Source organism: Bombina bombina, chromosome 1, assembly GCF_027579735.1.
Source record: "Bombina bombina isolate aBomBom1 chromosome 1, aBomBom1.pri, whole genome shotgun sequence".
Classification (NCBI taxonomy): Eukaryota; Metazoa; Chordata; class Amphibia; order Anura; family Bombinatoridae; genus Bombina; species Bombina bombina.
The window spans coordinates 455,213,635-455,229,244 of record NC_069499.1 but is presented as its reverse complement, the minus strand read 5'-3'; the positions used below and the strand labels follow the sequence as shown (position 1 = coordinate 455,229,244).

General features: G+C 35.3%; 1 protein-coding gene across 1 annotated transcript in view; it reads right to left on the bottom strand.

Annotated features, from left to right (window-relative positions):
- The window catches only part of LOC128645442 (rap guanine nucleotide exchange factor 4-like), a 388,555-nt gene that overhangs the window by 54,339 nt on the left and 318,606 nt on the right, over positions 1–15,610 (bottom strand). The window contains exon 23 of the mRNA XM_053698451.1: positions 11,661–11,751. Within this exon, the coding sequence (XP_053554426.1) occupies positions 11,661–11,751 (91 nt within the window). The remainder of the gene's footprint in view (positions 1–11,660; positions 11,752–15,610) is intronic.

The window sequence follows — 15,610 nt, the reverse complement described above, 5'->3', positions numbered from 1 at the left end:
CATTTTGGATTGTAAAGGAGCTATGCGGCAGCTAGGGAGACCAGAGAGAACAGAGTTTCAGTAGTCAAGGTGGGAAAGGATGAGAAAGAGTGGATTAAAATCTTAGTTGTGTCTTGTGTAAGGAAATGTCTAATTTTAGAGATGTTTTTAAGGTGGAAGTGGCAGGATTTAGCCAAGGCCTGAATGTGAGGAGTGAAAGAAAGAGCTGAGTCAAGTGTGACCCCAAGACATCGGGCAAGCGGGGTAGGGGTAATGATGGAGTTGTCGACAGTTATAGAGAGATTGGGGGGGGTGCAGATTTTAGAAGAAGGGGAGAAAATAAGGAGCTCAGTTTTGGAGAGATTTAGCTCAAGGTAGTGAGAGGACATCCATGAAGAGATGTGATATAAGCCAGGGAGGGGGTGCTATCTTTGGGGAGCAGAAGAAGTCGGTATATCTTGGATGTCAAATGTCGAGGGGTAGTAGTTAGTATACACAAGGTCTCAAAGGGAGTGAGATCCCTAAAGAATTGGCGTTTATGTTTGTGGGTAGTTATGAAGTGACTGATCTGCAGGTACACAAACCATGGTAGCGGACGATCTGTAAAGGAATCCAAGATCTCCCGCCTCGCTCTTATTCCTCCATTGCCGATAAAGGAGACTACATGGTTGCTATGTGATGATGTAGCCGCGTGAGACAGCTTAACCTGTAGGGGGATCTCCGGATTATCATATATCGGTGTCAGAGGGGAATATATAGTAGAGATGTGGGATTCAGTGCGAACTGTTCTGTCCCATTCGCGGAACAGCTCCCCCAGCAAAGGGTACAAGTTGACACAGTGTTTCAGCCTTCCACAGTAAAGAAGCCAAATCCCCAGTACGGAGAATGGATGAATCTATAAGTATCCAATCTTTTTGCGCACTTCCTTGACACCACTCCACCGCTCTCTGAAGTAAAATTGCCCTCCTATATAAGCCCAAGTTAGGGAGTCACAAATTATATTGATTTTTATATGAAGCATAATTAAATCATTTACATTGAAATAAACAGTTTAATGTTCCTTCAATAAGTATATAACCTCTTTATTTTATACTAATAGCTATATATGATTTCAAGAGTTTTAATAACTATTGTTCTTTCATAATCTTATTAAAAGGTTTCTTTCTTCACTGGCCACTGTTTAAAGAGATATTATAATTAAACGTGAAATGTGCATAAGTGCATCTATTTTGGAATGTAAACATTTTGTAATATATGTTTATTAGTAAAACCAAAAGCTGTGTTTGCACTGTGTGCCCTAATTCAATTACAGCTCCTACCTAGAAAGCCATTGGTGCTGTATATTGTATCAGGGAGAGCTCAGATTGTGCACTGCAAGCTACCACTGGTTATTTGTATGAGGTTTCATTGGGCAGCCACAGCATATGGCGTATGCCACTGAAACAGTAATTACTTTCCCTGGAAGCATTTTTGTTAAAAGAACAGTAAAGTCAAAATTAAACTTTCACGATTCAGATAGAGCATGCAATTTTAAACAACTTTCTAATTTATTTATTTGATCAAATTTGCTTTGATCTTTTGTTATCATTTGTTAAAGAGTAATTCTGCACGTGTGTATGGCAGCAGTGTTTGTAACATTGTTGCAGTTTTATACATTATTTCTAATACTGCAGACATAAAGTGCTAAAGACACGTGCACACTTCTGAGCAACAATGAGCCTATCTAGCTTTAAGAAAAGAAAAGATAAAGACAAGCGCAAAATGAACTAAAAACAAACACCTATAATAGAGGAAGACAGACTCCGATTGACAAAGACTTTGAAACGCGTTGCTCAGTGACTGTGTGCTACTGTGTGCTCACATATTGATCTCTCTAATCAAGGGCTGTTTGCAGCTCCTATTCGCCTACACAGGTGTTCCTTTCCAATTTGGCGCTCTTTCTGGATCTCCCCTGGGTCTGTCTCCAGAAGTGAACAGCGTCTGGGCTCCGATTGCATCTGTGGAGTATCAAGTACAGACTAAGACACCTGGCAGAAAAGAGAGCCTGATGCGACGCTTATCTTCAGTTACCAATGCGTAAGTACCAAAGTGCTTTTTCTTTGTGAAAACTTTGATGTCTACCTAAGCAGACGCCTTCTGTCTCCCACTTAGACGGCTCTCAGGATCCAGGACGCTCACCCCCTGGGAGGATCCAAAAACCTGCAGATTGTAATCATCCTGCTGAAAGACCTTTTTGGAGGACGCTTTGGAGAAATACGTTTGTTTGGAAACTTAAAGTTCAAGAGTATCAGCTTCTGAACAAGAAGCAACTTTTTATACTTTTATGTTTTAAACCATATTATATGTATCTTGTTTCTTTTGGTGTATATGTAATTTAATTTATGTTATTTATTAGCCTACATCAATTCTTAAGGAGTTAGGACCGGTCAATAAAATTTGGTTAGATTAGTTAATAAAATTTGGTTAGATTAGTTAATAAAATTTGGTTAGATTAGTTTTATAAATCTATGTGGTTAGTTTATTATTTTTATGAGATTTAATTAAATGAATTTTAAAACACATGTAATTCTTTGAATCTCCTATTTGTGATTTCATGCTTACAATATTAAATTATACTAATAAATTCATTTGTTTAAATTTAAATTAAGTTGAATTAATTTATTTATTTATGAGCTTGGATTATTTCCTTGGAGTCTAGACGTATTTATTTTAAGGTTATATATATCTAAGATGCACTTGGTTATCCAATGAAATTTTCTGGTACCAGTTGTAGTCCCATTTTTCACCTTTTATACTATTAACTTTGGCATTCCTTTTGATTTGCGCACCTATAAGTTATTGCCTATCTAGCTTTAACAAAGTATATCAAGAGAACAAAGCAAATTTGATAATAGAAGTAAATTGGAAAGTTATTTAAAATTGCACACTCTTTCTGAATCATTTTTTACTTTACCGTCCCTTTAATTATATTGCAAAACAAAAAACTTCCTTTTCAAAATTGAAACGCACTGATGCACATTTTATTTTTGACTATTATGTCCCTTTAATTAATTTTATTTGTGCAGTGGTCCCCACCTGCAGGTCTATTTCTTATTCATTTTTCTCACATTCTATTTAACCACTGAATTATTTTAAACATGCAATATCTGTATATTTTAATCTGAATAATTTTTTTAACTGCTAAATCCGCTGGGAGGTTATCTGATCACAATTTTCTAAAAAGTAGGATGTCTTTACATTTCCCAGCCACCAGCTGTCATCTTGGATAATTACACAGCATTAATATTAAAGTTGTCTTGGAAGTTCAAATAAAAGTGTAGCTATTTTTCTTCCAAATGGAAAACATCAGACTGTTTGTGAATAGTTAATATTAAAGTGTAACCTTATATCTGTAACAAACTTGATACACAAAACAAAGCACAATTATTATTTTCTGATTTGTATGAGCAGGAAAAAAAAGTAGCATTCTTTATCTCAATGCATCTGTCAGTGATAATTGCATTGTAATATTCCCAAGCCAACTGTGAAAACATTAGAATACTAATCACATTGGCATTATGACTTATGAGCAACAATCAGTGAGATCAGTAAACATTTTCCATCTAAATTGTCTGAGCAATAATTGGGAAATGAAAAACTAGTGTGAATGATTAGAGAGAACATCCAGCAAAATATTGCATCTTGGAATTGGTGGATGATATAATTGAGAAGGAAATAGGAGTTTGCTTATATTTTGCAGGATGAAATGAGTACTGTAAAACTACTGTAATTGTAAAAAGCTATTTTGTTACAGCGGGGAAAAAAAGCTTCAGTGAATGCATAATTTAGAAGCAAAATTCATAACATTTGTTTGGGTTCACTTTTTGGTTGGAATGTATTGGAGCACATTTGAATAAAAGAGAAGACAAAATAGCTCACTAATTCCAAATGTGACTTTTTGTAAACATATGTTTATAAATAAATTAAATAATTAACTAACATGATACAGGTTAAAGTGCATATGTGATTTCCTATAGGCTGACTAGTTGTCTAGGTGGTAATTGATGAACACATTAGGGCATTAAGTTGGCGTTTATTTAAAAAAAAACCCATAGAATACTAAAATTCCTTGTATGTCTGTCAGTGATTACCTAACAGTCAATCAGGGCATTTGTTGAGATTAAAGGGAATGTAAATTTTGATGCTAAAGTGCCCGGTTTTTAAAAATTTGATTAAAAACAGGGGCACTTTAATTCATCAAAATTTACATTTCACTCCTGTTGTGAAAAAAAACTTACCTTTTAAACTTGACAGCAGCTCCAGCTTCCTCCACCCGTTGCAAAGCCTCTTCCTGGGTCTAAAATGAGGAATCCGGCTTCCTTTAATCACGGTGTTAAATCAGACACTGATTCCCCCGGGGGGAAGCCGTGATTGGAGGATAGTCTATCCATCATTTCTGACATCAGAAATGGCTTGCGATGACCGGAGGAAGCTGGAGCTGCTGTCAAGTTTAAAAGTATTTTTTCACAACGAGTGAAATGTAAATTTTGATGAATTAAAGTGCCCTTGTTTTTAATCGAATTTTTAAAAACCGGGCACTTTAGCATCAAAATTTACATTCACTTTAAGACTAAGCACACCTGTGTTGGCTATTGCATTATGGGGAAAAAAATCACAATCTTTTTTATGAAATATTGCATTAGCAATAATTTTTTTTTTAAAATAATTTTTTATTGAGGTTATGCGTTAAGAAAAACAAAATACAATGATAAGTTTGCAACAATAAATGCACATAAATCATTTGTCAATATACATTGTCAAATATAAAAAGATAATAGGAGTCAAAAACAAAAAAACAACAAAAAAATACAACAATGCCTGACAGCAAATAAGCTTCTCAAACCTCTAATTTTGTGGATATAATATCGAAACTGGCTGACTAGTTAGAAGGCCACTCATGGGCCCATTAGCTACGTGGGAATAAGATAACATATGGTAGTCAGATCTGCGGCCTCTTTTGGGCCTAAGGATAGCATATAATGAAAATATTATGTGGGGGAGGGGAATTTCAGCGGGCAAGCGCCGCTTATTAAATGGGGGGAAAGGTGGAGGGGCAGAGCCATATATAAGAGCTTCTTGTGAAAAATGGTTGAACATCAAAACTTATTATCGGAGGGGCAGTTATAGGACAAAATATCGGCAAGAGCCATATGACATTGGCATAGGCACTTAAGTGATAGTATTCCATGGGGGGATTTAGGCTAGATATGCAAGTTAATGCTTCTTAGAGGGGTTATATGCTAAGAAGAAGTCCAAGGCATATATCAATATTAATAATTGTTAAAGCAGACCTTCAAAACCTAGTCAATATACATTTGGCATTACAGGATATGTGGGGTGAATAGCTACTTTATGACTAAGTGTAGAAGCCATTCAAAAGATAAAAAATACTGATGGGTGTAAAGAAACCGCATTAGCGATTTTTTAAACATACATTTTGTATAAACAAACAAATTTAAATGTTCAAAACAGGAGCTTGTTCCCTTTGCAATTTACAAGGCAAACTGAATAAGCCAGAGAAAAAAGCCCTGCCAGTCCGCCATCTTCCATGTCTGTACACACCTCAGGATTGAAGAAACAAACTATAAGGCAAGTAAAATGGTGGCGGTAGCGTTATGTGCTGTGATACTTATGTGACACTTTCTGTCCCCCCCCCCCGTGGAGGAGTGATCAGTGCTGCTGCTGGGCTGGACTGGAGTGTTTGTGTGACTGACATGACATGTTAAGGAAGCCGTTTTAGATTGGGTTTTTTTTGTTTGTTTTGATAAAAAAATTGCAGCCTTGAGCGATTTAGATACTGCACAGCCCCATACCGTGATTAATTGCATCATGTGGTTAATTGCACAGCCCTACTGCACAGTGTAAGGTACACTGGAAATGTTATCCCCATGAATTTATCTGTGTCTGCCAGTTAAGGTTTTAATTTTGCTCTTGCTATATCTGGAATATTTAGATGCAGACCATAAAAAAGAAGTATAACCAGAAGGCAAAGGGTTGTAAGCTGTGCTGGTGGGAGACCCTGTCTATATTTTTCTATTCCTGGCTTCAATTTTTAATAATCTACCTTTTTTTCTCCTTTGCAATATGTAAGTGCATGGGGACATACAAGCAAACACTTGTGCATCCCTGTCCCTTATTCTTGCGCAACCAATCACGCAAGTGCAGCGTTTGTCAATCACCCAGATGGATAGGGGTAGTTTAACGCCAGAGGTGAAGAGGTTAACAGGCAGCAGTGTTATGACTGCTGCTTCTTTATATTACATGAGCAAGCTTGCAACCCTCCCCCCCCCCCCCGATGCATCTGAAACTGTATTCACAGCTTCATAAATAGAGCCCATAACATGTAAAGAAAAAAAGAGCAACTTTGCAAATTTCTGAATCTAGCACCTCTGAGATTCTAATTGCACAGTTGTGTCAATAATTCAAAGCAGAATTTACAACCAAGAAAAGGAATCTAAATACAGCAGTACATACTGTACATGTAATTACTGTAGAAATGGTTGCTTGTCTTGTAAAATCTGATTTATAATATACTGCAGTAATACAATGAAACAAAAATGCTTTAGAATTGGTCATTATATTGTCCCTTGATCATCTCTGTTAGTAAAAAGCAAGAGATTTCTTTAACATCTTCAGATTTCAGAAAGCAGAGCTCAGATTTTATATATATATATATATATATATATATATATATATATATATATATATATATATATATATATGTATGTATGCAGTGGGTTGAGTCATGTGTCCTTCACAAAGATAAACCTACCTGATTCCAGGCCATCTTCTCTGATGAGTCATCTATTGGTTAGCTGGAGACCTGGATAGGCCTACAAGAGACAGTGTCTCGCAGCCACTGTGAAATTTGGTGGAGGATTTGTGATTATTGAGAAGGATGCATGAATCAAGCCACGTACAAGGTTATCCTGGAAAAAAACTTGCTTCCTTCTGCTCTGCCAATGTTCCCCAACTCTGAGGATTATTTTTTTTTCCAGCAGAACAATTCAGGATGCCACACAGTCAGGTCAATCAAGGTGTGGATGGAAAACCAGAGCAAGACCCTGCCATAGCCAGCCCAATCTCCAGATCTCCATTGGAAACCTCTGGAGTGTGATAAAGAGGCAGATGGATGGTCACGAGTCATCAAACAAAGCTGGGCTGCATTAAATTTTTTTTCCAGGAGTGGCATAAAGCCCCCAACCGCATTGTGAAAGACTGGTGGAGAGCGTACCAAGATACATGAAAGCTGTGATTGAAAAATCAGGGTTTTTCCACCAAACATTGATGTGTGAGCTCTTGCTAAGTTAAAACATTAGTATTATCTTGTTTAAAAATGAATATGAACTTGTTTTCTTTGCATTATTTGTGGTCTGAAAACACTGCATCTTTTTTGTTATTTTGGCCAGTTGTCATTTTCTGCAAATAAATGTTCTAATAGACAATGTTTTTATGAATTAAACAAAAATGTTAGTTTTACTCAAACACATACCTATAAATACATAAAACCAGATAAACTGATCATTTTGCAGTGGTCCCTCCAGAGCTGTATGTTAGAGCCTCCTAATCGTCACCATCATCTGGATGGAGACTGGGGCTGCAAGTGATCTCAATATATTCAGCAATCATCTGCTAACCACATGAGGCAGACTTCTTCTCTTAGGAGAGGGGTATTATATCCTCTATGGGCTCCACAGCATTAGCAACAAGGAAGATACTATGTTACTGGACACTTTCCCATGTCATGGGACATCCTCTCCCATGTGCTAAAAAGACATCACTAATGCCTGGTTAAATAGATAATGAGGAGGAACTTTTGATCCCTGCTCCTTATGCCTTGACTTTAACACAAAAGAGCTGTCTACAGTAAGTGGACAATCCCATTCCCCTTGCAGTGAAGAGGTTAAATAGATTTACATAGCTACACTTTGCTGAACTAATTAGTCTTACAGTGTCAGCGAGTGAGCAGAAGAAAGTTTTATGTGGCTGCTTTTGTCTTTTTACAAGATACAAGGGAATGTGAAAATGCCACCTTGCTCTCAGACAGATATTTCTAAGGATTTTAAAGCTTGCAATTAATTGTCACTCACAGGTTTAGTCCCTATTCCTTTTGGACTTTTGAGTATTTTCTAGTGTCTTGTTAAAGGGACACTGAAGTCAGAATTGTAATGGGTATCTCACACGAGTAAACATGTTAAAGGGACAGTCTACACCAGAATTGTTATTGTTTAAAAAGAAAGATAATCCCTTTTTTTACCCATTCCCCAGTTTTGCATAACCAACACAGTTATATTTATATATTTTTTACCTCTGTGATTATCTTGTATCTAAGCCTCTGCAAACTGCCCCTTTATTTCAGTTTTTTTGACAGACTTGCAGTTTAGCCAATCAGTGATGGCTCCCAGGTAACTTCACGTGCATGAGCACAGTGTTATCTATATGAAAAACATGAACTAACACCCTCTAGTGGTTAAAAACCTGTTAATATGCATTCTTAAGAGGCGGCCTTCAAGGTCTAAGAAATTAGCATATGAACCTCCTAGGTTAAGCTTTCAACTAAAAATACCAAGAGAACAAAGAAAAATTGTTGATAAAAGTAAATTGGAAAATTGTTTAAAATTACATGCCCTATCTGAATCATGAACGTTTTTTTTTGGACTAGACTGTCCCTTTAAACAAGCTTTTTATAATGTGGATGCTGTATTAAATATGTACCGTTTTCACAATATATGTTTAAAATAATTGATTTTTCCAAACCCACTGTGTTGTCTGCTGTTACAGATTCCCAATCCGGGCTGACAACTGCAGGTGTAAGATGGCGACTCCTAGACGCATTGCGCATGCGCGAGTTAGCGCAACGTCATTGGATACGTCACCATCTTATGTGGAAGAAGATGTTAGCTATCATGTAGGCTTGAGTGCCGCAATATGTGCATGCAAAAGGAATGAAATAGTATTGCACATGTGTTGAATCCGGATACTATAATTTAATTATATGCAAAAGACACATTCGATTGGGGAGTTTCTTAGCCCTTAGACGGCCCACATTTGAGGGCTGGATGACGTGATGTCATGGGGATATAATAAAATATATTACTGCAAAAGGGAGCTTTGTTTCAAACAATGACAAGGTACATTACATTGCTATGATATTTTAAATGTAAAACGTTTTTTCCGTAGATTTTTTTTTTATTTGCTGTGTCATTTGAAGCATAAGTAAATCATGTACTTTGAAATAAAAAGCAAGATTTATGTCCCTTCAATAAAAATGTAAGATAATATTTATATAAGATACTAATAACTATATTTGCACCAGCAATACGATACCTGCTCAGGGATCTAGTGGTGATGATTACTGTATTTATAAAGCCTTAATTTGTATCATACAAGCCGCTGCTGACTCTCTGAGGTGGTGTTTAAATACAGGTGCACATTCCCCCATAGCATATGTGCGTATGCCACTGAATAGCAGTAATAACTTTCACTAGAAGCCATTTTCCTAATGGAAGTACATTGCAAAAATGCTTCTATTTAAAACTGAAATGCACCCATGCACATTTCAATTTTGACATTTTCTACCCCTTTAATGACACTTTAAGAGAGGCAAGATTGCATTATCTTTATTTACGTGCAAATGTTTACTGTTAATGTCTAAGTTTTAATGACAAATACAGAGGGAAGCTGAGTAGAGAGTAGAGTCAAATAAAATTAATTCTTATTTGTGCATCTCATTGCAAATCATCTGACAGCCCCCTGCTCTGCCCTAGCACGTTATCTGGAAATCAAAATGTAGCATTTATTTTTAAAAAGCATTTATATTCCAGCATCCTCAAATACTGATCTCACCTGCCTGTGTGGGTGCTATATTTCATCTGTCCCCTTATGTCTCTATAACAATCCTGTCAGGACAGCACACTCCAGTACAGTACTTGCATGCCACTCGTGTATAGCTATATATATTGCCGTTTCAGCCAGTTTACTCTGTGCTTCAGAACAACCAGAGTTGAATATTTAACCTCTCTTTCCCTTCCTCCTGCTCTGGGAAGCACACAATGCATTCCTCCCCTCCTCCGTGGTCTGTACACAAAGCAGCTGCAGGTATGGAGCGTATACTGCTGGCAGCATGTCAGTGTGTATATATTATACTGTCAGCATCTGCATGTGACTGTCAGTATGTGTTTATGTGATAGCATGTGTGTGACTTTGTGCGTGTCAGCATGTTTATAAGATTGACTGACCCTGGAGATTCCGTGGAAGGCAATGGCAGCAAGTAATACCTGGGCTGAATTACCAACACTTAGGGATAGATTTGCTATTGTTGAGGCCAGATTTCATGGGAAATATAGATGTCATGTAAATGTTGCTTTTGTATTATATACTTTATGGCGAGGCAATGCTAATGTAGCTTACAAATTTATGCTAACATTTGGCACAAATTACAAAATGGATGCCCTTAGTATGGGAGTTTGACATGAAAAAAGTTCAGATCATACTAACACGTAACAAGATGTTAAAAGTTAAATTAGTCTATTAATATCTATTTACTATACATTTTTTGATGAGGGTTTCCTTGAAAGCAAGAAAAAGTTTTGCCAAAAAAACTAAAGAAAGAGAAACATACCTGAGGAAATGTATATTGCAAATTGTGGTTATATTAAAGGGTTATGAAACCTAACATTTTCATTCATAATTCAGACAGAGCATATCATTTTAAAAAATGCTCTAGAAATGGGGACGCTCCTGAGCTTACTTCCCTGCTTTTTAACAAAAGATATCAAAAGAACAAAGACAAATTTATAATAGAAGTAAAGTACAAATGTCTTTAAAAATGCATGGTCTATCTAAATCATGAAAGAAAAATGTTGGGTCTCATATCTCTTTAATATACCTGGAAAAAGTAAAATATTTATTTAATATTTGAAATTAAAAAAAATTGGCATTTCAAATTCATTTGTTCAGTAGGAAATGGCTGGATTAATTCATGATGAATTGTATTCTAATAAAATAGAGCTACTAAAATAAAATATTTGTTTAATAATTACAGGAATCGGTGGTTAAAATTCTTACAAAAAGATTTGTAATATTTTTCCTATCATAAAAATATTCCATCTGGTCTAAAAACAGAAATGTTATAGTTAAAGGGACACTGTACCCAAAATTTTTCTTTCGTGATTCAGATTGAGCATGAAATTTTAAGTAACTTTCTAATTTACTCCTATTATCAAATTTTCTTCATTCTCTTGGTATCTTTATTTGAAATGCAAGAATGTAAGTTTAGATGCCGGCCCATTTTTGGTGAACAACCTGGGTTGTCCTTGCTGATTGGTGGATAAATTCATCCACCAATAAAAAAAGTGCTGTCCAGAGTACTGAAACCAAAAAAAAGCTTAGATGCCGTCTTTTTCAAATAATGATAGCAAGAGAACGAAGAAAATTTGATAATAGGAGTAAATTAGAAAGTTGCTTAAAAATGAATGCTCTTTCTGAATTACAAAAGAAAAAATTTGGGTACAGTGTCCCTTTAATGACGTGAAATGACCATGAATGACGTGAAATAACTATAAAAACTGTGGCCAGAAAATGGAAAACTAATGACAGAATTTTGTTACTCATCAATATAATTTTTTTAATTTTACACTTACCTCCCAGGTTAGTGACATTCGACTTACAGCCACGTTACTAAGACCCATGACAATGGCAAAGAACGAATTCAGATTTTTGTATTCCTTACAGCTGAAAAAAAGAGTTTTATTTATTTTAAATCATCAAAAGATAGTGAACAAATAGTAATATTTTTATAACTACTAAAGAGTACATGCAGAAAATACTCCAATTAGTGTGTGTATTATTTGTAGTGTGAGGTGATATTTTTCTTCAATAGCCCTTTGTTTCGGAAACACATACTAGTGTAATTATCTTTTGTTCTATTGGAGCATTGAAATGAATGTCTATTCACAACTAGATAAATTAAAAACTAGAATTTTTATTAATATTAGATTGTAATTGTGCCAATCAATTTACCAGACAGATAAACATGGTCATATAAAACGACTGTGACTAGAAGCAGGAATTAGAATGGGTGCTCCTCATGGTAGACAATGCCATTTCAGTACTATTAAAGGGATATGAAGCCCACATTTGTTTTCTTTTGTGATTCAGACAGAGCACGCAATTTTTCAAAAAGTTCCAATTTACTTCTATTATCAAATTTGCTTTGTTACCATGGTATTATTTGTTGAAGAGATACCTAGGTAGGTGTCTGGAACACTACATGTCAGGTTATAGTGCTGCCATTTAGTGCTCTTGCGAATTGATAACATTGTTGCAAAACTGCTGCCATAGAGCTCCAGACACGTGCAGCCTCCTAAGCTTATGTCCCTGTTTCTTATCAAAAGATACCAAGAGAACAAAGAAAATTTGAAAATAGAAGTGAATTAAAATTTGTTTAAAACTGTATGCTCTATCTGAATTGTGAAAGAAAAATGTGGGGTTTGGTGTCCCTTTAAGCTAAGTACAGGAAAGAGGGATTTAAGCCACTTGCAACTGGCAGTAAACTGTGTAGGGTGGGCTGTAAATAGGTGGCGGTTTTAAGAGGAGTCTGGGTAAATCATAAATAAGGAAATATAGGATTATGTAAAGAATATATTTGGTATTATGATATGTTTTTAACTTTTTGTGTTTTTTTTTTTTTTGTGTTTTTTTTTTTAACGGTTCCGGTCTTAATACAAGAAGATCTTGTATGAATGTATGAAAAGGGCTAATGAGAAGAGCTATATGATGCACAATTTAGATGTACAGAAATCAAGACAAGTGCATCCAGATTAGGACAAATACAAAACAAAACTAATTTGAGATGTAGGAGATAATCTGAATGTTTGGAGGATTTCTTGGGCTAATATGAGGAGGTAGTCTAAGCTGAGTATTTGCATAAAACAAAGTAGGCCCCTTTAAAATGAGTCCTACAGTAACTAATCTTTACAATACAGTGAGAAACCACCATAGCATGTTTGTAGCCTGTGTCAGATGCTTATGCAACTCTTTTAAGTGTATTTCCTTGGTGAAAAGCTTTTATGGACTGATGATAGTTGAAATATTATTTACATTTTCTTTGCACTTTCTGTAGCCACCTGGGCTGGATTAAAAGTGCAGCTCAATCTATAGTACAAGGTAGGTTAGCTTGTGTGCGACCTCACTCTAGAATAAAACACAATCTGGTATTGCCAGTTAATGGTTAAATATTTATCTTAACATGGCTGAAACATTTAGCACCTTTATTGGATCAAGCAGAAAGCTCTATTAGCGCACTCTTTACGCTCGTATTACAAGTGATAAGTTAAGTGTTATGCTTGAGCGCAATACAAAATACTGTAAAATGTACAGTCTACACCCAAATTTTTATTGTTTAAAAAGATAGATAATCCCTTTATTACTCATTCCCTAGTTTTGCACAACCAACACAGTTATATAAATATACTTTTTACCTCTGTGATTACCTTGTATCTAAGCCTCTGCAAACTGCCCCCTTATTTCAGTTATTTTGACAGACATCCATTTTAGCCAATCAAAGCTGGCTCACCTGAACTCCACGTGCGTGAGCACAGTGTTATCTATATGATACACATAAACTAACACCCTCTAGTGGTGAAAAACTGTGAAAATGCCCTGAGAGAAGAGGCGGCCTTCAAGGGCTTAAAAATTAGCATATGAACCGCCGAGGTTTAGCTTTCAGCTAAGAATACCAAAAGAACAAAGCAAAATGGGTGATAAAAGTAAATTGGAAAATTGTTTGAAATCACATCTCTATCTGAATCATGAAAGTTTATTTTGGACTAGACTGTCCCTTTAAGTAAAAGGCACACAAAACCTACATTTTCTCTTTCATGATTTAGAGAGAGCATGCAATTTTAAAACCTTTTTATTTTACTTCTATTATCTAATTTGTTTTGTTCTCTTGGTATCTTTTGTTGAAAAGAATACCTAGGAAGGCTCAGGAGCTGCTGATAGTTTGTTGCACATATATGCCTCAAGTTATTGGCTCACTCGTGCATTGCTGTTTCTTTAACAAAGGATACTAAGAGAATGAAGCAAATTAGATAATAGAAGAAAATTGGAAAGTTGTTTAAAATTGTATTCTCTATCCGAATCATAAAATAAAATATTGGGTTTCATGTACCTTTAAGTAAACCATAAGTATTTATAGAATAGTACAGAACTACATGAAGAACTCCACTATTAGCAATATCCAACATGAATTTTACTGTCCCCCCCATAGAAGACTATTATGAGAGGACATGTAAATGTTAGCGAGACCAAGACTATTGCTTTAGCAAAAACATAGAACTTTGGACTTGTAATATGTGGTTCTCTTTAAAAATATTTAAAAAATTAGAGACTCGCCGATTTAGTATGTAAGACCCTTATTACTGAATTTTAAAAATAAGTTATTAGTGTGTTAGTCTATATTGCTCTTTACATTTTATGTGACCTGAGATTTGCCCTCCATATTACACCTTTTTAATCATTATTTATCTATAAAATGTCAGTGTAATATTTTTTGCTTTAATTCCACTGTAATATGATAAACCATCAATAGTGAATTTTCTTTTTAAATGTACAGAATCTAATAGTAATCTGTCATTGGCTGGCTCATATACTGGTTATTAGCCTCTTATGCTTTGTGGCTCCCTAGACATAGCTTAAAAAATTCATGTAGAACCAATGTCAGTGTAGGCTGACACTTTACATGGTCCTGTCACAATTCTGGCAGTAATATACCTTTATAATAACAACCTGGCACATATTACCATAATATGATAATAAAATGTCTGTGGTATCATTTGGATATGCAAAGGATAGTATTTCTCAAAGCTGACAAGTATGAAAGGAGCACGGACTGTGCATTTGCAAAAAGTGACTTGATAAATCAATTGAAATCATGTAACATTCTCTATCGCTCTCTTTCTTTATAAATATATATATATATATATATATATATATATATATAGATACAGTATATATACTTAAATATACATATATACAGTATATATATATATATATATATATATATATATATATATATATACATATACAGTTGTATACAAAAATTTAGGCACCCCTGACAATTTCCATGATTTTCATTTATAAATAATTGGGTGTTTGGATCAGCAATTTCAAATAACTGAAGGACACAGTAATATTTCAGTAGTGAAATGAGGTTTATTGGATTAACAGAAAATGTGCAATATACTTTAAAACGAAATTAGACAGGTGCATAAATTTGGGCACCCTTGTCATTTTGTTGATTTGAATACCTGTAACTACCTAGCACTGATTAATTGGAACACACAATTGGTTTGGTGAGCCCATTAAGCCTTGAACTTCATAGATAGGTGCATCCAATCATGAGAAAAGGTATTTAATGTGTTGTTCTATTTGACTCTCCTCTGAAGAGTGGCAACATGGGGGCCTCAAAACAACTCTCAAATGACCTGAAAACAAAGATTGCTCAACATTATGGTTTAGGGGAAGGCTACAAAAAGTTATTGCAGAGATTTAAGCTGTCAGTGTCCACTGTGAGGAACATATTGAGGAA